Source organism: Apodemus sylvaticus, chromosome 20 (genome assembly GCF_947179515.1).
Source record: "Apodemus sylvaticus chromosome 20, mApoSyl1.1, whole genome shotgun sequence".
Taxonomy (NCBI): Eukaryota; Metazoa; Chordata; class Mammalia; order Rodentia; family Muridae; genus Apodemus; species Apodemus sylvaticus.
Window position 1 is genome coordinate 498,393 of NC_067491.1, and position 26,233 is coordinate 524,625.

Genomic DNA, 26,233 nt, shown 5'->3' on the forward strand with positions numbered 1-26,233 from the left:
TGAATCCCGGGGTCACACTGTAGAGCTATGTGCAGGTGAGGGCAGCGCCAAAAATAAACATGGAATCCGTGGCGTCAGGGGCAGCTGCCAGCGGCGGCCAGTCAGACTCTGTGGAGCTGCAGGCTGGCCAATCAGAAGCCTTGTCAGAAGGACCTCAGCCAATATACTGTCCTGAAGAATCTGGTCATGCCCCCAAGTGACAAGCTGTGGGCGGGGCTCGTCCTCAGAGTTCGTGTGGGGCTCAACCCCCAACCCCCAGCAGCAGACAGACAGACATCTGTGCTTGATTCATATTCATTCATTCTCATATTTTTGCTTTTGAGTCAAAGAATAACTTAACCCAGGCTGACCTCCAACTATTTAGCCAAAGATGACCTTCAGGCTCCCAGCTGGAGTGACAGCAGCGTGACCCCTGGTCTTCCCTCACAGCCAATACCGGCTGCTGCCACGCGGGAAATGCTCCTCCGGGTCCCGGCATCTGCAGCTCTTGTTTCCCGTCTGTTAAATGGGCCTGGGGGCACCAGCCCCTGCCCCGGGGGCTCTCACAGGGAACTGCAGGGTCAGCTGAGGCTGCAGGAGTCGGGGATGCCGCGGGTGAGGGGACGTGGCTGGTGACAACTCATGCACCCACCCGAGACACATGTTCACGCGGTGGCCCATGCTTGACATCGCAGCCTTGAGGCTCAGGCAGAAGGTTCTGCAATTAGACGTCAGTTCAGCTACACAGCTAGCCTGGACTATATATCATCAGAACTTGTCCCCATAATTGAAAGTCAACAGAGAAGGCTGGAGTGTGGCTGGGTCCTTACCCAGCACATGCGCAGTAATTAAAACAAACAAACAAACAAAAAACTTTCAACCCTGTAGAGTTTGGCCTTCCACATTGTCTTTTCTTTTTGTAGTAAAGAGCTCAAAGGTCAAACCCACTGTGGATCAAAGCTCACAGGGTCTACCCAAGTTTAAACCCGAGACTTAGGAGGTCTTTGCTGGATGACTCTGTGCTCTTCTTCATTCAAGAAAAAGAAATAAAGAGAGAACCGACCAGAAACTTGCTCTGTAGTCCAGGCTGACTTTGAACACGCAAGCTAATCCTCCTGCCTCAGCCTCCCCGGCTGAAGGGGGTGCTGAGATGACAGGCATGTGTCACCACTAAGACAGAGTTGAGAAAGTGACACGCGACTCCTGTCTCAGGCCTGAAAATATTTACCCTGTGGCTTTTACAGAACAATAAAAACGTGAGTGACCTTGGAGTTAATGTGTGACCAGGCCTTGGCTGGAGCTGGGTCCCAACTCACTCCCCTCCAACCACCACCACCACGTGGTCTGAGTATCTTGTCCAGGCTGGTTTTGAGCCTGCCATCCTCCAGCCGCATCTCTGCCTAGCTGCCCCCAACCCTTCTCTGTTCTTGTGTCCAACCCGGAGTGGGGAGCGTGCTGGGATTAACAGAGAACAATTAGAGGTGAAAAGAGGAGTGGGCGTCGGCTCTGAGCCGGTGTCTCCCGGTGGTTAGTTTGAGAAGTGCCCCGCCCATCCTCGGCACCTGCTACGGCCTTCAGCCCGGGAGGTGGCAGAGCCTGCGGTGTGCTGCCGGCTTCTCCGTACTGTTCCACCTCGGGGAGGTGAACTGCTCTCTCTGAACTCCGTGGATTCCGTTACAGAAATGGGGATGTGGGTGGGGAGTAAAGGCCGGGGCTAGGGGGAGTCTACCGGATAAAGAGATGAGGGAAGATGAACGGGCATGCACCAGCGCGCCCAGGGAAGCCACCCTGAACTGTCCCTCAAATTCTAGGTCAAGGCTTCTGGCTGCGACTTGGGGCCCGGGTGAGCGGCAGAGGAGGACGGCAGAGAATCCCAGAGCGGACGCCCGGGGAGGTGCGGCGGAGGGGTGGGGACTGAGGCGCTCCTAACTCCCCCCGGAGGAGGGAAGGGACACCTGGCCTGCGCGGAGCCTGCGGCGTGGCACATATCTGTCACTCCTGGCGTGCAGACTCCACTCCACGGCCCGGAGGCTCTGGTCTGGCGCGTTGCGCCGTGCGCGACCCGGTGTCGCCTGCACGCGTGTCCGCGACCGCAAGTGTGCACGAGCACGCGCGCGCCCGTAGAAGGCGGACTCGCCGCTGGGGATGCTAGCGCGGACACCGGAGCAGCGGCAGCCTCGGTCTGCAGCCGAGGACCGTCCGGAGCGCGGGCTGGTGGGGGAGAGGCGGCGGGGGGCGGGCCGGGGGAGGGTCCGCGGGCGGGGCGGGCGGCTCCCCACGCGCCTCCCCACGCGCCTCCCCGCCGGCCGTCGCCTCGCCGCACAGCGCCATGGTACGTCTCCGCCCCCGCTCCCACTCCGCGCGGGGGACTTTCCCGGGGCGCCGTGCGTGGGGTCTGGGGGGAGCTGCGGTTCCTGGGAAGAGGGAGGGAGGGAGTGAGGGATGATCGCAGTCCTTCCTCCCTCCCTCCCTCCCTCCCTCGGGGGCGGAGCCGGGCCGGCGCCACCGGGACTCCGAGTGCGCGAGGGTCCCCGGTGTGGACAGTGGGGTATGCGGGGCAGGGCTCGTGTGCAACCCCCTCCCGGTCTCTCCGCCGTCCCCCCCTCCCCATCCCCACCCGCGTCAGGGGACGCGGCGGCGGCGCGCGCAGCTTAGCGGAAAATGGCCGCTGCGCCCGGTCGCCCCGCCCACCGCCGCCGTCCGCAGCCCCCGGGACCGTACTCGAGAGGCTGCAGTCGTGGGCCAGGCCCACGCACGCGCCAACTCGGCGCCTGCGGGTGCGCGTGCGCGTGCGCGTGCGCGGGAGGAAGCTCGGCTCCGGGACCGGGCCGCCGCCGCCGCCACCGCCGCCGCGTCCTTGTCTGCTCCGGAGGGGAATCCCCGCGCGAGTTTAGTTTTTTATATCACCTTCTAAATATAGAGCGGCAAGGCCGAGCCCGCAGCCTCTGATTTTGCTTTGACCTCTCATCCCGCTGGAGGTGTTTGGGAAAGGGGAGCACAAGGAGAGCCGCAGGATACCCCGCTCTCGGCGCTCGGACCGCTGCAGTACACAGGCGGGAACGCGGCGTCCGCACAGACAGGCCCCGCCGCGCAGCGCCCTCCGCAGCCCGCCCCGCACAAGCTGTCACTAGCCCCAAGGGTCAGCCTGCCTGTCCCTCCTGCAGCCACAGGGATCCCCTCCCAGAGCCACGGTTTCTCCCCTGCAACATGAGAAGGGCCTCCCTTCAGACTCCTCAGCCATGCCACCACCCTGCCTGCATGACCCCTGTGCGGCTTGCAGTGTTGGCTCCTGTGGGGTCAGAGACTGAACCACTCCGGGAACTTTAGTCCGGTCTCAAAAGTTTGTTTAGGGGGAGCTGGGGGCGTGGCTTGGGCGGAGCCCCACCTGGAATCCCCAGTGAGTGGACTGGGGGCGTGGCCACTGGTCTAGCCTGCAGAAGGACCTGGGTTTGGCCCAGGAGCAGGTAACACTATGGAAATATACACAGTCACGCCCATTACCTCAGTTGTCCCTGAAGGGTCCTTGCTCAACTTCCAACCGCTGCTTTACAGGAATAGCTGTCTTACAAGTCACATAGTCCTTTATAAAACTGCCTATCTTCCCAGCACTCAAGAGGTGTGTGTCAGGATGCGAGAGGATGAGGAATTCAAGGCTAGCCTGGGCGACATGTGACCATGACCAGAAAGAAAGTGAAACGCTGAGTTCTCAGGTTGGGTCTGCCACTGTGCATCTCAAGCAGGGATGCCTGTGCCCTGAGGACAGTTGTGAGCAGTCACTGCCAGTGTGGAGCAGTTGGAAACCAGTATCTGAGATACCTTGTCCCAAACCCTGCTGGGTTAGTGACAGCAATTTCTGCCTGGGGAGCCTGTCTGGATGGCCCTTGGAGACAGCCCTCCCTTCCCCTTTTTTCTGACTGTTTATGATTTCAACTTGTCCCTGGCTGAGACCTGGGGCTGGGTTGTCTTGTGCTTGGACATGATGCTGCAACCCAGTTGGTGTTGTGTTGTTGGTTTGTGTTGGTGGCCATGTCTCTCCCTTAGTGCAGTTGTGTTTGGGACAGTTCCAGAGGCAACTGTGGTAAGAATAACAACAACAAGATGTTTTTAGTTTTAGATAGCATCTATGTCGACTAGGTTAGCCTGGAGCCCACCTGCCTCTGCCACCTGAGCGCTGGGATCAAAGTCAGGCACCACCATGCCTGGCTTTAATTTTTACATTTATATTTATTTCTGCGTGCTCCTATTTTTTGTTATTTTGTTATTTCGGTGTGTCCCCATATGTGCCTGCAGAAGTCAGATGGGGCCTTCGGGTCCCACAAGCTAGAGTCACAGACAGTTGTGAGTTGCCCTGTGGGCGCTGGGAACCAAACCTGGGTCCCCTGCTAGAGCAGCTGGGGCTGTAACTGCTGAGCTGTCTCTGCAGCACTCTAACTTCTTATTTTAATAAATGAGCCTATGCTGCTGAGGAGCAAGACCAGTGTCCACCCGAGCCTCCTACTGCACCCTCGGCACGTGGCACGCGGGGCAGGCATCTGCTCGCGTATCCACGACCCAGAACATCAGATACCCATGGTGAAACTGAGGAGCGGTGACTATCATGTTTGTTGGCTTGGACAGAGCCACACCTACACATTATGCATGCATTGAACCTACTATATGCTGTCCTGGTATAAGGAGGTGGTCAAGATGGGCTCATGTAGCCCAGGCTAGCCTGGGTCTTCTGACCCTCCTGCCTCTTTCATCCCTGCTGGGCATCCCAAGGGTTCACATCCAATCTGCCAGATAGTTTGGTCAGTATCCATGGGTGCTCTTTTTTTTTTTTTTTTCTGGATTTGTTTTTTTCGAGACAGGGTTTCTCTGTGTAGCCCTAGCTGTCCTGGAACTCACTCTGTAGACCAGGCTGGCCTCAAACTCAGAAATCTGCCTACCTCTGCCTCCCAAGTGCTGGGATTACAGGCGTGCTCCACCACCGCCCAGCTTCCGTGGGTGCTCTTAATATGCTAACACTTTGGTTAGTTTAGTGTCACAAGCATCTCCTGGGGTATCAACCAGGGGACCCATGTGCCAAGCGGGTACCTGGGACCTGACATGCCAGCCAGTGGCTTCCTTCTCTGGGCTTTGGCTTCACTGGAGTTTCAGGGATAACAGATTGAAGTATCATCCTGCCCTGTAGCACACACCCACCCAGCCCTCACACCCCACCCCTGCTTTGCAGAGCCTGCATCCCATGCCATTGGGTCCCTGGGAGAGAAATAACTGAAATGGCCTAGTCTTGAGAGTGGGCACTGGCAGCCAGGGTGGGAGCGTCCAGGCTCCACCTTCAGAAAGGTGATCTCCAGCGGGGCAAGGCCCAGCTTATCTGTCTTCCCAGGAGGCTGAAGTAGGAGGGTCAGGAGTTTAGGGTTATCTTTAGCTACATAATGAGTTCAGGGCCAACCTGGGCAACATGAGACTCTGACTCAAAAATAGTAATAATTGAGAGAGAGAGAGAGAGAGAGAGAGAGAGAGAGAGAGAGAGAGAGAAGAAAAGTTAGTTGGAGTGAGATTTTCCTATGCCTCAGTTTCCTCAAATATGAAATGGGCAGTATGATGGACACTGACCTAAGCTTGGGGACCTGGGTGGCCTGTGTCACCCCACTCTGTTCTTTATTACACAGTAGTGTCAGAGCCTGGCCTGGCCTGTAAGGCGCCCTCCCCAGGGACCCTGTAACTGCTGCCACACCACTTATTGGCCTCCCACCCTGGTCCTCCTCTTTCCTACTGGCATTGACCAGTTTGCAGGCATAGGTGGGGTATGGGGGGGCAGATGGGGTTTGGGGCACGGCTGGGGGCAGAGACAGACTACTGCAGGGACTCTTGTGGGTAAGGGGCAGCTGAAATCGCAGGTGGGCTGTTGGGGCAGCTAGGAGCTCAGCCCCATCTAGTGAACCTGGTTCCTGCATCCTCCTTGTACCCTGGGGTAGATAGATAGATCTAGAGAGAGGGGACTCGGGGGTCCGCATGTGCAGCCATAGTTTGTTTGTTTGTTTGCTGTCGGCGATTTCTTTGAAAGTTGGATGCGGACAGCGGGGAGGGAGCGGGGGCGGGCGAGAGGCGGCGCAGGGCGGGGAGGACGGCGGAGGGAGGAGCGGGAGGGCGGCTGCAAAAATGACTCAGTAAGTTCGGCGGCCGCTCGGCCTCTGCGCCTCCGGTGCCAGCGCCCCGGGATGTATTCCTCCCCGCTCTGCCTGACCCAGGTACGCACCCCGCTCCCGGACTGGCCCCGGCCCGCACCCCGGCTCCACCTGGAACCGCATTCTTGCAGTCTGGAACCTCCTCTCCGCAGCGGGGGTGGGAAAAAAAAAGCGCGCGCGTCCTCCCTACCCACCCTCTTCCAGGCCAGGGTGTTCCTGGCATGGACCTGGGGTGAGGGCAACTCTTTGAGATTGGGGATTCCATCTTCGTTAAGCTTGGTTGCACACTTGGAACCCAATTTTCTGGGCCCCCACTTTGATCTGAATCGGCTGTTTTTGGAACTCTCTCCCCTCTTGGCTGGATGGGGGGGGGGGGCTGGCGTCCTCCCCACAGCCCTCACCCTTTGCACCCAGGAAGTCTGGGTCCCCTCCAGATGGAGAAGAGAGTGGGTGTCCGCAGGAAGCCCCCACCGCCCGTGGGACTGATCTTGGGGTTCCCTGCTGCACCGTGGGTCTCCCTAGCTGTGCGGGAACGGGACCCCCAGGCTGTTTGTTCGCGAGTTCTCGGTTTTCCAGGTGGCCGTCCTCCCCCCCCCCCAGCTGGCAGTGTCCCCCTCCATTTCAGGCCCACGTGTGCACGCGAAGGGGGAGGGGCGCGCGAAGTTGGCGCGCGGGGGGAGGGGCAGCCTTGCGGGTGTCCATCGCGGCCCCCCCTTCCCTGGCTCAGCTCCCCCCAGCTCCGCATTGATTCTTGAATTATTGAGCCGAGCAGGCGCTGCCAGGCGGCTGGCGGGAGGAGCAGAGGCCAGGGCTGGAAGAGGAGAAAGAGGAGGAGGAGGAGGAGGAGGAGGAGGAGGAGGAGGAGGAGGAGGAGGAGGAGGAGGAGGCGGCGGCGGCAGGGACTGGCCGACACTGCGGGCTGCGGGCTAGGTGGCCAGCCCAGCACCTGCCCTGCTACGCTCCTCTGGCTGGGTTCCAGCTTCTGAGGGAGATTAGGGAGGGGGCGCATCCGCATCCATTCCACCAGAGGACCCCCTTCAAGGAACCCCCCCCCAGCTGTGTCTGCCCCCTGGGATCCTAAGCCTTTCTTTTCCAACTCCACAACCTCTTGCGATATTTTTGCTGTGTGCCTCAGTTTCTCCTGAAAGAGAGTGAGACATAGTGGGCCCCAAACTGTATGGTGTTGGGGAATTGCAGTTGTCTGATGTCCTGAGGAGAACTTTGTGAGGGGCATGGTTGTTAAGACCCAGGTGGATGATTTCAGGGACAGGATCCTGGAGGTCCCCCATTTCTGCGGATCCCTCCAGCTTAGTAAGAGGTGCAGGTTTGTGATCCCCAGGGGAGGCCATCGTACTGAGGGAACCCCAGCCTGTCCTACCCAGGGTTCCCTGGTGACCTTGGATAAATGCCTGCTCCTTTGCAGGCCTCAGTTTCTATTTTAAGTGAGATTTGGGGAGGGGACACCCCACAGTCCAGGGCAGGCATTGCTTGGTAGCCGCCAGAGCACCAGCATTGGGGTGGAATTACTGTGTGACCCCAAGGAGACTGGAGTCTCTGTGCTGACTCCTGGTGGCTGAGAGGTCTGAGGCAGACGTGGCTGGCTGGAAGGCAGCCTGGGCACGTGGAATTCCCCGTCCTGGCCTTCTGGAGGCTTCCATCCAGGTTGCTGTTGGGAGCTGGGAAGGGAGGGTGGGGGGCAACCCTAGTGCTGGTTTCAGCTCTGGGAACTTACTGTGTGGCCTTGGCCTCAGTTTCCCCCCCATAGGAGGGTGTGGATCGACCTGGTAGGGAGGACAGAGGGACAGAGAAGCTGATGAGAGCAGAGGCACCACAAGATGGAGGGGATCCCAGGCTGCCTTAAGTTTGGGGTCCCCCTACCCCGCGATCTCCCACTTACCCCCTCCTGCCCTGAGGGAGTCCCCATGGGATCTCAAGAGTCCCCTGAACCCCAAGTGTGATCTCCCCAGCTCCACACAAGCCCAGGCTAGACAGAAGCCTCAGCAGTGGGGGCTCAGAAGGCCCCCAGGAGCAACACTGCAGCCCCCCAACCTCTCGGCCCTGCCCCCCATGCCACTCATGTTGTCTGCCTTGACCTGTCTCTCTGTCTCTCTGTCTCTGTCTCTCTTTCACCTCACCCATCCCTCCCAAATTGGCTAATTTTACAGCCAGGGTTCAGCCTGAAATAACTCCTTTGCTGATCCAACCGGATTCTACCAGGAGCCTGGCCCGGGGCGGGGTTGGCCTTGATGTCAGTGCCCATGCCAGGGCACCAGGTGCCCAAAAGGATTCTGGGAACACTGTGGGTCCCCTGTGCCGTCTGTCACTCTGGGTGGTGACTCAGGCCCCCTTTCACTTTTACTGTCTGGAGGAAGCAGCTTTACTTCCATGAATCCCAGGCTAAGGCGTCCCTTCCCCTCCCCCTCCCCCTCCCTCCTTCCCGCCCTCCCGCCCCATGTTATTCCGGGTTTGGGGCCAAATCCCTGTTGGCTGAGGTTGAGGATTCCCTGGGCCTGGGCTCCCTCCTCCGTTCATTCCTCCTCATAGCTTTGCTTCTCTCTGCTGCCATCCTGGCAGTGGGGAAACTGAGGCAGCACAGGATGCCCCACATTTGGGGCTTCAGTACAGAGGGGGATGGGATCCGGAAGGGTGAGATATTTCCCAGGGCAGCACAGCATGGGCTTGGTCCTCAGGGTGTCCGTGAGTGGGTTCACAGTGACAGCCCTATCCCTATCCTCTCCACCCCCTCCCCACTGCAGAAAAGGTGCCTCTGGCAGGGCCAAGGCCTGTAAATCAGGGCGCTGGATTCTGGCGAGTCAGCGTTCTGGCCTCTCCCGCCACAGCCTCTGCTCCCTCTCCGTCTCTTCCTGCCTGCGGAGCGGCTGCCCTGCATCAGACACAGGGAGCCTCCCGCCTCCTTCCTGTCCCCTCCTTCAGGCCTCTGGGCAGTTCCCCCTCCCCAATGCACAGGGACCCACCACCACCACCACCATCAGGCATGCACCCTCACCCCACCCACACCCACACCCCAGGTATCCTCAGATATTTGGGAATGGGAGCCCCTCACATCAGCCCAGAATCCCAGTGACCACTTCAGCTCTTGGTGGGGAAATATTTTTTTATTTGCTGGATATAGGGTGTGGCACAGTAGGAGCTCAATAGATGCTACCAGACACGGGTGGTGAATACAGTGGGCGTTCCATAAACGTTTGGTGGCAAATGCCTGCTGGTATGTTACCTCACACACAACTGGGGAGCCAGGGTCACGTGCCCTTCAGATACCCGCAGATACCACACTCATGGTCCAGAGCTGGGTATACAGTTGAAGCCCAATAAATGCTGCTGCTGTGACCAATGGCATTTCCCAGCTTTTCTTAATCCTGTTGCTTAAGTGATACAGACTTGTGGTGGGAGATGGGGAACAGTGGTGACCCCCCAAATACCTGGGCACATGTGGAGGTCAGAGGTCACCCACAGGTGTCTCCTTAGTCAGAGTCAGTCTTGCCTTGAACCTCTCACAGGAGGTCAGGATTTGAACTCAGGCCCTGGCACCACCCTGCCTCCCCCTGCCCTGACCTTGAACTGACCAGCTTCTGGAAACTGCTGGGAACATGATAGGTTCAGATGCGTGCATGGGACGACTTGGTAGAAAACAAGTCAAACAAAGGATCCACAGGGAGCCAGGCAGTGGTGGCCCACACTTTGATAGCAGCCTCAGGAGGCAGAAGCAGGTGGTTCTCTGAGTTTGAAGCCAGCCTAGTCTACAAAGTGAGTTCCAGAACAGCCAGGTCCATAGAGAGAGACCCTGTCTCAATCAATCAACCAAACAAACAAACAAACCAGGCAAGGTGGAACACACTTGTGACTTTAGTACTTAGGAATCTGAGTCAGGGGGATTATAATGAGTTAGTGACCCTATCTCTCTTTCTCAAAAAAAAGTGTATCTGTGACCAAGGACTGAGTGGAGGATCCACAGGGGGTTACAGGTGTATAGGCTAGGGATGTGCTCTTACTGTGTGTCTCTTGCTCCCTCTGCTCCTGCCCCAGGACCTTTGCACTGGCTGTGCCAGGCTGGCAGAAAGTAAGTGCTCAGTAATGCAGCTAAATGAACCCCCTCCCTGGCAGAGGTCAAAGCTTGCCATAGATGTCAACTAAGCTCTGAGCTTTTGTAGGGGGCGCTCTAGATTCTAGAGTTTTAATAGGTACCTGTACCTCACCAGCCACATGGGGAAGGGTTTGAGATTAGAGCTTTGAAGGAAGCCTCAGAGTTTGGAAGTACACAAGCAGATTCTCAGAACTGCGCAGTCACTTTTGTAAGGAAGACCGTGGGTTTGGGGAGTGCAGTTGACAGCTCTAGCCCCCCAGATTCAGAGGGAGGGAGGGATCAGGAGTGGCCCAGCAAGGACCATTCCAGAGCCCCAACTATGGGAAAGGTCTGTGTACCAGCCCCCCATTTCCATGAGGACTCCCCAGTGCCAATCCTTGACTGGAGAAGGCTGCATAAATGAGGGAACACTGGGGTCTGGGCATCAAGGGGTGTGTAGTTCGGAGGGTTGTCAGCCCCAAGGAGTCTTGGTCCTCTCCTTTATTAGTCTGGTGACAAGGCCCTGGCTGTGGCGGAACCTGTGGGACAGAGAGGGGCTGCCTGACCAGGAGAGCCCAGGGAGCATGGCCAGGAGTCTGTGACCCGGTTACTTAGTGTTTACCTTCCTGGCCAGCTAGGGCCGTCAATGACGTGGGCATCCACCCTGGCCTCCCTGAGGGGACAGAACCTAGAGAGCGGTGACAAATGGGGCTCAGAGGGAGAATGTACTTAGAGTGAATTTAGAGACAGGACTCTGGGATGCCAGCACCCCTCCCTCACCGACCACCATCCCATACTGCACTCACAAATGTATCCCCCGGTCAGGGGGCCCTCCACCCACCCTGCTGCCCCAGCCCAGCTGAGGGCTGTGTGAACCCGCACGGGTTCCTTCCTGTCTCTGATCTCACATGTCACCATCCAGACCCAAGAAAAGTCCTGCTTCTGTCCCCAGGCCAGCCTCACGTCCCCATCTCCTCAGCAGGCATCGGAAGCACCCTGCTTCCCAGGCCCAGGCCAGGCCACAGCTGCTCCAGTGACTCACACAGGGTGGCCTGGGCCTGGCCTCTTCCAGCTCACGGGCTATTTTCAGAGGTTTGGTAATAGGTGGTATTTGGTGTCCTGGCTCTGGGGTTTGGGGACCGGGATCCCAGACAGGCAGGTGTTACCTGAGGGATTCCTTAATGAGCTGGGAGATGGAGAGGAGACCCCCAACTCAGGAAAGAACCAGGCTAGGGACCAGTGATCCGGCTCCTCAAGGCCCTGTGGCGACCTTGGGTATCTCTGCAAAGCCTAGGTCTCAGTTTCCCCATCAAGCCACGGGTAGTGGAGCTCTGGGGGTGCTCCCTGCTGGTCCCTGAGCAGCCACCCTTCCTGTGAGGAATGTGTGACTCCTGTCCCAAATCCCCACCCCCACCCCAAGCAGAGGCAGAAACGATACATTGTTTGATACATTGTTTTCCTTTAAATTCCTGGGACTTTGCAGCTGGGAATCAGCCCTTGTGTTCTCAAGATGACCTCTCATGTATAGGGGAGGACACCCCATGTTGCTCCCAGGGAAGTCCAAGGGCTGCCTACCCTGCTTCTTCCACTCAAGCCTGTGGCTCATGCATGGTTTCCAGTGCCACTGTTTGCTTGGGGAACCTGTAGCTGGCAGTTGGGACTTCAGGAGTCAGCTGCCATGCTGATACACTTGCCCCTACTGTCAATAAAACTTTATTGCAAGTCAGCTACACTGTCACTTTTCCCTGAGCCCAGGGTAAGGTGTCACCAACGAACCCATAGTGGGCAGTTCTGCTCTGGAATGCTGACTGTGGGCAACCTCTCCGGACAGTCCTTGTTCTTAGAACCTCAGTCTTCCCATGGGGGACATGGCTGTCCCCAAGGTCTCAGCTTGCTCTGTCATGCCCAGAGAGTCCTAGTGGGCTATCCAGGGCTTCATTTTCTGATCCTCTGACCCATCTGTGGTAGGTCTATCCAGGCCTTGGTTTCCCCATCTGTTGGGACAGTCTGGGCCTCAGTTTCCCTGTCTGGGCAGCGGGTCTATGTTCACCTAGGTCTCAGTTTCCTTATGTGGGCAGCAGGCCTGAGTTGGCCTAGGTCTCAGTTTCCCCGCCTCTCCACAGGATGAGTTCCACCCATTCATCGAGGCGCTGCTGCCGCACGTGCGCGCCTTCGCCTACACCTGGTTCAACCTGCAGGCGCGCAAGCGCAAGTACTTCAAGAAGCATGAGAAGCGCATGTCTAAGGACGAGGAGCGCGCGGTGAAGGATGAGCTGCTGGGAGAAAAGGCTGAAGTGAAGCAGAAGTGGGCGTCGCGGCTGCTGGCCAAGCTGCGCAAGGACATCCGGCCCGAGTGCCGTGAAGACTTCGTACTGGCTGTGACTGGCAAGAAGGCACCGGGCTGTGTGCTGTCCAACCCGGACCAGAAGGGCAAGATGCGGCGCATCGACTGCCTGCGCCAGGCCGACAAAGTGTGGCGCCTGGACCTGGTCATGGTCATCCTGTTCAAGGGCATCCCACTGGAGAGCACGGATGGTGAGCGGCTGGTAAAGGCGGCTGCCTGTGCGCACCCCGTGCTGTGTGTGCAGCCGCACCACATCGGCGTGGCCGTCAAGGAGCTGGACCTGTACCTGGCCTACTTTGTGCGGGAGCGCGGTGAGTGTGGGTCGAGACATGGAGAGGATCAGGGCCATGGTCAGAGGCCAGACCCTGCACAGGGAGGGGTTGTGGCCAGGGGAAGGACCATGGACGGGGGAAGGAGCCTGGATAGGGTCATAGTCAGGGTTGGGAATGTGATCAGGATCTAGTCAGGAGCTGGGCCGTGGTCAGGGGTGAGACCGTGGAAAAAGGAGGGATCGTGGCCAAAAGGCAAGACTGTGGTCATGGGCAGGCTGTGGTCAGAGTCATGAACAGGGGCAGGACTGTGGACAGGAGAGGGGTCACAGACGGAGTCATAGTCAGAAACAGGATTATTGTCGGTGGCAAGGTCATGGTTAGGGTCATAGTCAAGACCTATACAATGTCTGTGCTCATGATCAGTGTTGGGCCATCGGAGGCAAATTCAGGGTCAAGGGTAGGTCATGTTCAGAGCCATGGGGTTCAGGCTCTGGGGTTCAGGGACGTCATAATGGTGGTCATGGATATGGTCAACTCCCAGAATCTGGGCCATGGTGGTGGTAAGGGTGAGGATCACTGTTGGATGCGGAGATTCTGGGTTACAACAGGACAGTCAGGGGTTGGTCCATGGACTGAGGCAAGGCCTCAGGCGTGCAGGACCATGGCTGGGTTACTATGGGAGGCACAATCGGGGTCAGCATCCATGCATACACACCTGTCCTACTTCCAAGCAGAGCCCAGTGAGCAGTGCTCAGTCAGGCCTGGGAGAAGTAGGTTAGGGTGTGAAGCCACAGAAAGGAGCGGCCACCCAAGAGCTAGCCTCCACCGGACCAGACCCTGTGTCACCTGGGGAGTGTGGGTTAGTGGGCATGGTGTCCACGAATCTGAGGCAGGGGACGAACAGCCTGTGACCAGGACCCCAAGGAAGGCCTGACTTAGAGCTGTGGTGGACGTGGCCAGACAGGGCATGGCCACTCCAGTCTACTTTGTACAGGAAGAGCTAGAAGTTGTGGGCGGGGACAGCCATGGCTCCACCCACTTCTAGTTCCTAGCTGAGTTGGGGGGCCCCCAAGTAGGCTTCAGAGTAGATGAGAGTCTTGCAGGGGCCTCGAACTATTGTGGGGTGGTCCGGCAGAACTGGGGTGGGGGGCAAAGGCAGGGGGATTGCTGTGAGGTGGACAGTGGCTCATGCTCTTTCTGAGACTCAGCTTTGGAAGCCACCCGTGTACCCAGTACCCGCATTGCTGGGGGGTTTCCCGGGCACCCACGTGGGTCACTGCCTGAGAACCAGTCTCTGTGGCAGAGAGGACAGCGTGGGCCGGGTAGGCTGCTCCTGGCTAGGCGGATCATGTCTTCTCTGTGCCTCAGATTCCAGCCCTGTCCGCTGGTGGCCACAATGGCGCAGCCAAGCCAACCAGGGTCTCTCCCAGCTCTGACCTTGAGTCTGGCTGCTATTGACCTCAGCCTGTGCCCAGCCCTGCCCCCCCTTCCCATCAGCTCCCAGTTGTGTGGGTCAGAGGTTGCAGACCAGGTGACAGGAGGGAGCGGAGGTGGTGGTGGGAGCGAGCTGGGTGTCCCTGGCTCATTGGCATTCAGGTCCTGGTCTCTCCCCTGCCTCCTTGGAGCTGAGCTGATAAAAATTTCAAAGGTACTTTCTGCTGTGTCAGCACAATTCCCCTGCATCTCCCCTCGCCAACTCTCCTCTGCCTAGCCTCTGCGGGGCCTCCCGAGACGTGTTCCCAGGGGTCACCCTGCTCAGCCCGATGCGTCCCTGGAAGGTCAGGGGAGCCAAGGTCTGCCAGTCTGGCATCCCATGGCACTGTTGCTAGATGGCTGTGTGACCTGGGCAGGTCAGTCTTTGTGCCTCATTTTTCTTAACTATAGAGTAGGACACTCACAAACAGGCACCTTGGAAGAAGCAGGGATCCCTCAAAAGAAAACAAGAAAAAGAAAAAGAAAAGGGGACCAAGATGCAGGAGGCACAGGCCATGCCAAAGCCACTATCATTGTCACAGATGTCCCATTTTTCCAGAATGCTTTTTCCTAAGCAAATCTCCTGATCATATTCCAGAACCCTAATTCCCAGCTCCGTTCTCCTCCATCAGACGTTTTTTTGGATGCCTTAGGTCTCCTGCCTCAACTCTCCTGTACGAGGTCTCAGGCCTTCGCCCCCATGCCCAGCCTTAGCAACGCTTTTGAATCTGGGCAGTGGCCAGCAATGCAGAAGCCAGTTTGACAGAGGACAATACAGAGGGTCAAAGAGGAGACCTGCCCTGTCTGGGATGTCACAACCTAGGAAAGCCTGCCAGGGCCACCCCAAATCCCCCTCATGCCCCACAACACACACACCTGAAGTCAGGCTGACCACCTCTGTGCTCCCCTGCTAGGTCATTGAGAGACCCAACCCCTATCTCTGGCCCCCCAGTCAGGTCCTCAGGCCAACCCAGCTCTGTCTGAGCCAGCAGTTATCAGTTTGGCAGAGGACACGGTGGTCTCTTGTCCCCCTCCTGCCTCATAGGTTCCCATCCCCCACCCCCACCACCTGTGATGGTGCCACTGGGGTGGCGGAGCTTGGGCTGACCTCTTGGGGGGCGCAAGGGTCAGTGCTGGGGGTCTGACATGAGACTTGGAACGATGGGGATAATCGTTTAAATTGGTGTGTGTGTGGGGGGGGGGGGTCCGGCTGGTCCTAGGTTCTGTCCCCAGAACCGCAGATACTGCCTGTCCTCACAGCATTTGGGAGTTCAAGGCCAGCCTGCGCTACATACTGACTTCAACGCTGACTTTGTCTCATGTGAAGAAGTGGGGAGAGCAGTGGAGGTAGTGAGGTGCCCGAGAAAGACAGAAAGCCTGCCTGACGGGCACCTCACATTTGCCAGGGCAAATGTCCTGGGCTCACAGAAGCCCAGAGCACAGAACAGGGAGGAGCCTGTAGGGAGCACTGTGATGCGGGAGAGCTGGTGGGGAGGAGGCCAGCGGCGGGAGGAATGGAGTCAGGCTCCCCGACTTGGCCTGCTTTCTGGAAGGAGTCTGGGAACGCTGGGCCGCGGGAGAGACGGCTGCCAGCCCGCCCTGCCCCCCCCCAACGCCCCGCTGGCAGCCTGCGAAACCCGAAGCGCGGGCAGGCGCCATGCCAGGGGGGAGGGGTGCCAGGCCCGCCCAGGCCGGCAGCTGCCAGCCCAGATGGTGCCCATGTGCTGGTCATGGCGGGACTCGCTTCCCGCCAATAGCCACGGGGATGGGGTGGCTGCCACGGCAATATCCAGAGCTGGAGTGTGAGCGAGCGAGTGCCAGCGGGGAAGCTGCATGCTGTCCCTGTCGGTGCTGGGATAGCAGGAGGTGGGCTTGGGGCTCCTTCCCGCAAGGGGCTTGAGGAAGGACTACCCCTTCTTCAAGGGAGAATCCCCCTCCATCGGGCTCCACCCCTGACCACGTCCCCAGCCCCTTTATTGAGAGGGATTCTCGACAAGGGCTCTACCCCCCCCCACCACCACGTCCCAGCTACTCGAGGAGTGGGGTGTGATTCTGGGTGGAGCTACATCCTCACCACGCCCCCAGACCCTCACCTTGGAGTTCTGGACAGGGCTATGTCATGACCACGCCCCCATCTCCTCAGTGTGTGTGTGTGTGTGTGTGTGTGTGTGTGTGTGTCTGGATGGGGCTCTACTCCTGACCACACCCCCGGCTAATCATTGGGGGATTCTGGACGGGGCTCCATGCTGACCACACCCAAGCCTTGCTGCTCCATCTTTAGGGAAGGGGTCGCCTCCTTTTCCCCAGCCTTACTTTCATCTATGAGCTGCGATCCCTCAGCTGAGTCCCTAAGTAACAGATGAAACTCCTGAAAAAAAAATCAATACACAACCTACCTGTGACGTTAGGGCTAGCTTCAGGCTGCAGAGTGAAAACTTGCCTCAGAAACACCAGACTCACTGTGTAGCCCAGGCTAGCCCACTTCCTTCTAGAGCCTCAGACCTTGCAGTCCCCAGAAGGGAGCCAGGGCCCATCATGCTCACACCCTCATGCCTGTTTCCCAGCAGGAAAGGTCATGCATGTCTAGTGGTGTCTTTAGCGGCTGCAGAGGTGGGTGGGCAGCCATAGTACTACTAGGTGACACTGTGGTCCTGGGCAAGTGGCTTCCTTGCTCTAGGCTGCTCCAGGGTCCAGGCTTGCGAGAGCGTGGGGAGGGGACGGGGTTTGAATGGGACTAGTAAGGGGCTAGGGCACGGGAGCCTCTGGCTCCACCCTGCAGGCTGGGTAGCCCCAGAAAGTGTCAAATACCGTCATTCCCATAGCAACACGTGTGCTCAGAGTGTGGGAGACAGGGTCACCCTAGGGTGCCTGTGCTCTGCGGCTCAGCAGCGGATGTTATCCCCCTGCACCTGTGTGCACCAGTTGGTGCCCTGGCTCTACGCCTGGGACTAGCTAGGGGCAGCTCAGGACATCTCTGTTCCCTCACACAACAGCCACACTGCCCTTGCCCCTTCGATGGCCTGAAGTGGGTGGGACTTTGCTGTGGGATGATGGACAGGACTCTTGGAGACATGGGTTATCCCGACCAGTCGGGGAAACTGAGGCCCAGAGAACAAACCAAGGCCCTTCCATCTGGCCTTGTTTGGGTTTCAAGTCTTATGTAGCCCAGGCTAGACTCAAACATGCTACTTAGCTGAGGATGCCTGCTTGGTTCTTGAGACAAAGTCTCGTTTTGTAGCGACTCACATCAGTCCCCTGCCTCAGCTTATTAAGTAGAGGGAGAACCCAAGAGAAGTTTTCCAGAAGCCCATTGTGGGGCTGGGAACTTGCAGAGCCCCAGGTTCTAGAAGGTTCTGGGACAGATTCTATTCTGCCTCTTGTAAGGGAAGGCCTGAGGCAGGGGGTCACCTTCCTGTGCTGCCAAGTGTCTACATTGCCTGATATGACGTGTTTGTGTCACTGAGGGCTGAGGTTGGGCCCAGACAAGCTCAGTAGGATTTGAACCCATGCCCGGGACCTGCAATATTTGGGAAGCCCTTCACCCCTTGGGCCAAAAGGACTTTGCTGTAGGAAGCAGGGAGAGTCAACTGATTCGAGGAATAAGTTTGGGCCTTGGGGTCAGAATAGGGGGTTCACAGAGGCCGGGGTGGTCCCCTCATGTCTGAATCCAGGTGTCTGTCAGTCTCCTAACACACCCCACCAGTCCCTCCAGCCTGGGCTGCCCCGCCCCATCCCCCACCCACCCAGAACTGAATGGGCCCCTTGTTCCTGGCCACACCCTCCCCTAGGGTCACTCTGGGACAAACCCAAGCGTCAGACAGCCTTAAAGGGCCAGCCTCAAGACAGAAGCCCAGAGGCTCTATGGACCCACCCCCCAGATACATGGGGTTCTAGGGTGGGGGACAGCCAGTGGGGCCAGGTTCTGTGCAGTAATAGGACATCTGTTGTTTCTGGTTGTACAGGCATGCAGTGTGAAGCAGACTAAGGTTTCCCTTCCTTTTGGCCTCAGTTTACCCTGTAGGAAGCAGCCTTGCCCCCTTTTCACAGAGAACTAGGTAAAACATTAAAACGGTCCCTCTTTGGAATGCAGAGCCAAGGCCTAAAACGTCACTAGATATTTGGCCACAAGAGTTGCATTTATTGAGTGCCTACTGCATACCAGGCCCTAAGACAGGTGCAGCAGAGTGCACAGGAAGGGGTGTGTGCAGGCGTGTCATCGCGTCATCATGCCCTGAAGGGTCCTCCCGTTGCGCGGTCAGTGCTGTGCAGCCTTTGGCTGAGAGCTCCCTCTGTCTGGGACTCAGTTTCCTTTTCTGAGTAATGGGAAAGGACCTAGATTCTCTGCTAGGTTTGATAAACTGGTCACTTTTCCTGGCTGTTGCAGAGGTTGCAAGGAATTGGGGGGCAGGGGGGTACCCAAGTGGGAACCGATGGGATGGCGGGAACCGGGGGAGGGCGGGAAGCAGGTGGAAGTCAGCGGGGTCCCTTGATGGGAGCCAGCGGAAGGGGTGAACCCCAGCTGTGGCGGCTGCTGACCGGGCTGGGTGCGGGGGGAGGGGGGGGTGTTGGGGGGCCTGCAGTGCTGGTCCCCGCCGGATGGAGCCGCCCGTTCCAGGCTTCCTTATGTAACTGGGTTATGCAAGGACAACGGCCCAATTACATAAGGAGGCGCCGGCCGCGTGGGGGAGGGGCTTAAAGGGGCCGCGTCCCGGGACTGCACCCCCTAGCCCTCCTCCGTGGGCCCAGTCTACCCCCTCTGATGACAAGGTCAGACATTCCAAACTGTAAGAGGCGACAGCCTCACCAGTCAGCCTGTGGAGGAGCGGCAGGTTGTGATGTATGCAGGGGTTGAGGATGAACTCAGGCCAGCCAAGGCCAGGGTGCAGGAAGCAACTATTAGGCACCTACTGTGTGCACGGCGCTGCGCCCGGCCATGTTGACTCAGCCAAGAGTGACAGAAAAAAGCCTAATGAGGGTGGAGAATATGAGAGGCAGCAGACAGCAGAATGAGATCAGGGTGTGGAGATGATTGCATGCAAGCACTAGGACCTGAGTTCGAATCCTGGTTCCTGGCAAAGGCATACTAGGGGAGCTCAAGGCACCTGTGGGTAACCTCTGACCTCCATGTAAGGGAGTTTCAGAGTCACCACTGTCCCCCACAACCCACCTCATGCCTGTTTCACTCGAGATGTGCTGAAGGAGAAAACTGGCAAGGAGGGAGGAACACCGCCGGGGTCAGGAAGGTGCTGACCTGGACTGGGAGGGAGGGTCCCACTGCGTGCTCACAAGCGCCCTATAGTGGCTGCTGTGGAGGATGACTGAGGGAGTGAGCCTTAGCCGATCCTGCCCTTCCTCAGTTTCCCCATCTGCACATTAGAAGAGATAGGAGCTGGGCAGAGGTGGCACATGCCTTTGATCTCAGCACTTGGAAGACAGAGGCAGGTGGATTTCTGAGTTTGAGGCCAGCCTGGTCTACAGGGTGCATTCCAGAACAGCAAGGGCTACACAGAGAAACCCTGTCTCGAAGAAAAAAAAAAAAGAAAGAAAGAAAGAAAAAAGAAAGAAAGAAAAGATAAGTGCCACAAGGTTAGAATACAGCTGGTGCCAACTTGGTGCTTACCTGACGGGAAGCCAGAGGAAAAGGATGATTCACACTTGAACCCAGGACATACCTGGCAGACCATGGGGGAGGGGTGTGCGCCATTCTTGGTTCCTGCTAATTGGACCCTGAGCTAAATAAAGCCACATCTCAGCGGCTCTGACAGCTGGGGAAACTAAGGCCCAAGGAAAACCAGAGAGGGTCTCAGAAAAGGAATTCCCAGGTGTGGCCCCCCACCCTCCACAGACCTTACCTGGGTTATGCAACCCCAGGGTAAGCCAGCCCAGCTGCACATCTGCATTGATCTGAAGAGCTCCCCCACCCCCTTTGAGGAGCTCCCCTGTGGGGGGGAATTGGAGGCGTGGCCAAGGGGCGGAGCCCCATCTATAATCCTCCAGTGAGGAGCTGGGGGCGTGGCCTAACAAACTCCTAGTCATTCATCCTGGCCCCTCTTGAGTCCTCTCAGACACTGGAGACTGGGATGGGTGGGGCTTGTCGGCCCCACCCCTTTCCACCCTGTCACTCTTGGTTTCCTCGAGGTTTTCTAGCCCTGCAGGTGTTTGTAGAAGGCCTGTACGGTGTCCACCCATAATGCAGCAGCGAGCACTGAGCGCCCTCCATGGGAGAGGGTGAATGGGTCTGTGCGATGGTGTTCCTCCTCCAGCATGGGGAACCATGACACAGACAGGAAGAGTCATCCTGAGTCTGTAGCTAGTTCCAAGATGTCCCAGCTGGCCAGGGGCCACCCAGCACAGGGCCTGTCCTTCCCCACCTCCCAGTCCATGTGCCTTGAGGACAGGACAGGGAAGGAGAGGCGGGAGGACCCCTGAGATCCCCTGCATGGCTTTGGGTGGCCTGGGGCTTTGGCCAGGCTGTCCCCCTTGCGGCTACAGATGGATTTCTGGGACTGGCCAAGAAAGGGGGAGCCGGGGGAGCCAAGAATCTGCTGAGTGTAAACACGGGTTATTTTCAGCTCTTCCCGCTGGCGGGAGACACATTTGACTTTGGAAAGGACCAGGGTCCGCCTGGTATTTTTAACCTCGTCTCAAAGCCCAGGAGCCACCCGGGTGACAGGGCCTTGGTGTCACTGCCAGGTCAAGGGTGGCCATGGCCACCTGGCCCCATGCCCTAGCTTGGCGCCTTCGGCTTATCCCCAGAGCAGGCCACCATGCCCTAGGCGGGATCCCTTTCCTGTCCCCTCCCCCACACCTGGGGAGGGGTTGGCACTGTGTCCCCGCTGGTACCAGCCGGCCCTCCCCAGCCACAAAATGGCCGTCCATCTGGAACCCTGAGGAAATGGCTGCCCAGTTAGTGATGTCACTGGCCATGTGGCCTGTCCACCAGCCCTGCGCCTCATTGTGCCTCCCAGCCACATGCACAGAGTGACCAGGCCTGAATGTCCCCTCGGGGTCCCTAGGCTCGGCCATCAGCCAGAGTGCAGGCCACGGGGCGGCTGGGTGGGGTTGTCGGTGGCCTGGAGGACCCCAGGGAGGACTTGGCCAGCTGCACGAGTTGGCTCTGGCCCAGGCCCGCTGTAGCTGGAAAGCACCAGCCAGATGGGGAGTTCAGCCCCGCCTTTGCATACCCAGGGTTCCCTGCGTGTCTGCTGTGTCCATCTGTTTGGCCCCACTTTTATTTATGCAACAGTGGGTTGGCGGGCGTTTTAACTGTCAAGCGCTCTTCCTGAGGTCACACAGCACTACCAGACTGACGTTAGCTTCTGTGGGTGGGTCGAGGGTGGCCCTTTGTGTCACCATCCGCCTGTGGCGTCATCAGGAAAGTCCACCTCTCGTCCAGTCCAGCCTTCATGCTATGTCTCCTGCAGATCTGCTGGGAAGAAATCCACGATTAGGAACCCTGTGGTCTCGACTGGCATTTGGTTGTGGGTGCCTGGGATAAGGCATCAGATGTGTGCAGAATGAACAAAGCACTTTCTTATGCCAGACTCGCAGAGACAGGGCTGCAGGGTGGGTCAGGGGATCAGGGTCTCTAACAGGTTGGAACGCAATCAGATGTGCGTGGGAGGAGGAAGGGGATTTCCAAGTTTCCTGAGCCCACACCACGGCATGCTGGGAAAAGGGAGCTCCTTGCTAAGGGCCCTGGATGGGGTGAATCAGGCTGCAGGGAGGACGAAAGCTTACTGGATGCAGGAGGATTCTGCAGAGGCCTCCTTCCTATTCCTGGATGTGTACTGCTCCAGACAGTGTGTTACCCCTTCCTTCCCACATCGAGTGCAGATCTGAGTCCCCATTTTCAGACCTTTAGGGACCCACAAAGGAAGGGTGCCCGGTAACATGACTATCCCTAACGTACCTGCCATGGGCGGGCCCATCAGTGTCACGTGACGGCCCCAGAGACCTTGAGAAATGACAGTCGAGTCACAGCTGTGGAAGATAAGCTGCTCTGGCGTCCCCAGATGTCCCTCACTGTTGCCACTCTCATGTTCCCTCACAAACCCAGGTTGCCCGTGTCCTTCCCACTAGAGTTCCCAGCCACTGGGGAAGGACATGGCAGTGGCTACAGTGCGCACACTCGGCATAAACAAACAGGGGAGCTCCGGGGAGGCGACACCATGGGCTAGGAAGTGAACAAAGTGGGCTGGGAAAGCGAGCGAGGGAGCAGCAGCCAACGCAGGGAACCACGCCTGCCAGCCAGAGCCGCCAAGTCTTATTGGGGCGGAGTCAGGGGTGGAGTCCGAGCCTGGGAGGAGGGTCAGGGTGTGGAGTACTTTCCCAGCATGCTTCGCACCACGGTTCGCTTTCAAAATTTTAGGAGAGATTCTGTGAGTGAACCCTTGATCTCTGGGCCCCTTACTACAGTGGCCCGTGGGATTTAGGGTGAGCAAGTTTTTAGTCGGCGTTTCCCCCATATCTGAGGCCACATGCAGGAGCGCAGGAGCTGGGACCTTCCCAGAAGCCTGCAGCCAGGCGATCCTGCCCCTGCTAGGGGAAACTGTGGCCCAGAGTCGGGCTGTATCCCTCTCCTTCCCCCCTCCCCTAACTCACTGCCCCCTTCCCACACCACAGCAGGTCATGAAGTGCCTGCCTGGGAAGGCATTATTTTTACATAAAATGGAGGGAGGAGTTAGGGTGAGTCTTGACACTGAGCCTGGAGGCCCCTTAGACCCCTCCGAGGAAGCCCCACATGTGCACCCCAGCTCATGGTGGTGAGTGCAGGCAGGGTTTAGAGCCAGCCTGGACTGCAGGGGGCCCTTCCTCAAGACAGAGGCATGGGGTGGGGGTCAGGGAAGAAAGAGGTCCAGAGGCCTCCAGGGTCTCTCTATTGTCCTCAGTCCCCTTCTGTAAGGTAGGCAGACAGCTGATACCCAGAGGGGTCACTTACCAAAGGCCACACAGCACAGAAACGGCAGAACTGGGACCAGAGGTCTCTGTAGTGTCACCAATTGACCCCTCCTCTTTTGGCAGATGCGGAGCAGAGCAGCAGCCCCAGGACAGGAGTGGGCTCAGACCAGGAGGACAGCAAGCCCATAACGCTGGGTGAGTCGGCTAGAGCTGAGGCAGGAGGATTATGACTTAAAAGAGTAGCCTGAACTAAATAGTGGGAGTGTCTAAACAGTGGGGGGAAAGGGGGTATGGCCAGCCAGGGTGGAGCCCTGCCTAGAATCCCCCAGTAGGGGATGGGAGTTGTCTCCAGTAGTGGAGCTCTGCCTATAATTTCCAACCACCCCCAGGAGAAGGCTTTGAGCCTCGCCTAGAATCCCCCAGTGAAGGCTGGGGGCGTGGTCAGGGTGGAGCCCAGCCTAGAATCCCCCCAGTGAGGGCTGGGGGCGTGGTCAGGAGTAGGGCCCCACCTAGAATCTCCCAGTGAGGGGCGGGAGGGGGTCCTGTTTCCTTTGGGGGAGGCCCTTTGCTCACATCTCCCTGGTGATTGGACAGCGGTTTGCTTATATCTTGGGCCTTTGTTGCAAACACAGGTTTCGAGGGAGGGGAAGGGAAGAGCGGAGAAACTTATGAAGCCATTTCCTGGGCTCGGAAGGGAGAGGCACAGGCCTGAGCCCTGCAGCCTAGCTGTGCCAGGAGGCTCATGACCCGGGCCCTTGACCCTGGGTCCTCCTGGGCCTCTTCCTGCCTCCTCCCTTTCAACCAGACTGTGGAAGAAGGTACAGTCCCTTGCAAGGGAGGATCCCAGTACTCAGGAGTCCCTTGCCTCTGGACATGGGTCTGGTGGGCACTGTACAAACAGGAAATACCCCCCTTCCGCCATCATTTGGGTCAGCAGGAAACGAGTGGGACACCCCAGTCACAAGGGCAGTGCTCAGTGCATGTGGACGGTGCTGCCCCCTGGGGGCCGGTCCCACTACTGCTCTGCCCTGTGCGCTCCCGGCTGCTGGTTCAGCCCTGGGGACTGCGTTCGCACTCTGGGGCCTTGTACTGTTTGGCCGTGGCGCCTCACTTGCTGTGGTTGGGTCCAGCCTGCACCCGCCCCCACCCTCAGTGAAGCCCACTAAGTAGTTCCAGAATCTTCCCTCATACCAAGTCTATATCTGCAAGAGTGATCATCCCACAGACCCATCTCCCAAGTCGGTTATGCTGTTCATGGCTGTGTGGTTCTCCACTGTAGCTACTTCCCGCCAGTGGCACTACACCATGTCCTGGGTAAAACATTTGCTGCCAGCGTGGGGACGGATCATCCACGTGACAGCTGAGCTTGAGTTGAGCAGTGGGTCATGTGGCCATCGAGGCTCAGATAGGGTAAGGGGTTGCAGGCCCCTCGTGAGGCGTTACCCTTGCTGCCGGGGCACCATGGAGAAAGCCGGCTGTCTTGGCCGGCTGACCTCTGACTCTGAGCTCTTTCCAGACACCACAGACTTCCAGGAGAGCTTCGTCACATCAGGCGTGTTCAGTGTCACAGAGCTGATCCAGGTGTCACGGAGTGAGTGTCCCCACCCTCAGCCTCTCCATTTCCAGGGCTGGGTTGGTCACATGGGGCCACGGGGCTCCACCCTCCCCATCATGGGATCCATCTCCTTCTCCAGCACCTGTGGTGACCGGAACCGGACCCAACTTCTCCCTGGGAGAGCTGCAGGGCCACCTGGCATACGACCTGAACCCGGCCAGCGCTGGTATGAGAAGGACTCTACCCAGCACCTCCTCCAGTGGGTAGGTGCCAAGGTCACCCCGCTGGGAACATCCGGATCTCAGCTCCCCCACTGTCCCCGCCCCTTCTCACTTTAGTGGATCCACTGTTCTGACTGCAACACCTGTGTTTACTTTACAAGTGGGCAGATAAACCATTTATCCATCAAAATTCTAGTCTTAGTGCTCTTTCCCTGAGCCCTCGTAGGCCAGTGAGTCCAACAAATTTCTCCGGGGAGGTGTCTGTTTCCCATCTGACAGCCTGCAAAGACACTGGCGTGCCCTCTCGCTTCTGCCCCTGGTGTCTCTTAGCAAAGGGTAATTGACAGGATGCGGTCCTGTGATGACTCCATAACTCTCCTTACCAACGGGAAGTTAGCCAGCTCTTCCACCATCTCCACAGTAAACGGACTGTTATCCCCACCCCACCTCCAGGAGCAAGCGGCACAAGTCGGGCTCGATGGAGGAGGATGTGGACACGAGCCCCGGTGGCGACTACTACACATCGCCCAATTCGCCCACGAGTAGCAGCCGCAACTGGACAGAAGACATAGAAGGAGGTAGGACCAGATGCACAGGTTGGACCCAGTGCCGGAGCTAGGCTAATGTTGCAGGGCTTCCTGGGAGTTGTAGTCCAGCTGTATGTTACCTTACTGTAAACTAGATATTACAGCCTGAACACTGTAAGTGCCTTAAATAAGAAGCAGCAGATCCGAGTCGCAGGGCCTCCTGGGAATGCCTCCTCCTGTAACCAAGTTCAAAAACTAGGTGTTCCCATAGCTCTTGGTCCCAGGTGGTCCCCTGAGTCCTGGGCATCTTGTGGAGGGGTGGGGGGCATCTGTGCACCCCTGAGATCGCAGCTCACAGAAGTAGTCAAGCCCAGCCTGGCAGCCTCTTGGTCATGCCAGCCTCCGAAGCCTCTGTTTCCCCATTTGCAACACCCCACGGCCATTCTTGAGCATCGCGGGTAGGAAGGGGTGGAGTCGCAGGTGGGGAGGGGGTCTAGTCGCCCACAAACCCCAGCTCCACTCCTGCAGCACTGTGAGATGCCCCCAGCCAGAGAAGCAGAGTCTCTGGTTCCAGTGAGTGTCAAGGGCAGGGACGGGAGAGCCCAGAGTTCTCCACATAGGATGTAGCCTGGGGGGAGGGGCGGGGGGGAACTGAGGTCTTTCTGGTGGGGATGGAGCATGTTGGGGGTCTGGGGATCTCGCCTGGT

At 58.2% G+C, this 26,233-nt stretch overlaps 1 protein-coding gene and 1 long non-coding RNA gene across 5 annotated transcripts in view; one reads left to right on the plus strand and one right to left on the minus strand.

Moving 5' to 3' along the window:
• Positions 1-2,208: 2,208 nt before the first annotated feature.
• Positions 2,209-26,233, plus strand: part of Nfic (nuclear factor I C) — a 31,774-nt gene continuing 7,749 nt past the window's right edge. For 3 of the 4 annotated variants that reach the window (XM_052164655.1, XM_052164657.1, XM_052164658.1), the window contains exons 1-6: positions 6,102-6,215; positions 12,357-12,888; positions 23,347-23,418; positions 24,740-24,814; positions 24,918-25,041; positions 25,453-25,577. In XM_052164655.1, coding sequence (XP_052020615.1) covers positions 6,186-6,215; positions 12,357-12,888; positions 23,347-23,418; positions 24,740-24,814; positions 24,918-25,041; positions 25,453-25,577 — 958 coding nt within the window. In that variant the 5' untranslated portion in view covers positions 6,102-6,185. Of the gene's footprint in view, positions 2,312-6,101; positions 6,216-12,356; positions 12,889-23,346; positions 23,419-24,739; positions 24,815-24,917; positions 25,042-25,452; positions 25,578-26,233 lie in introns of those variants that run through there. The other variant, XM_052164656.1, reaches the window with a different exon arrangement.
• LOC127670350 (uncharacterized) lies at positions 21,537-22,703 on the minus strand. Its single transcript, XR_007974549.1, has 2 exons — positions 22,235-22,703; positions 21,537-21,748 (listed from the first exon to the last, which is right to left on the minus strand). It is a non-coding gene; the product is annotated as an uncharacterized LOC127670350 (long non-coding RNA).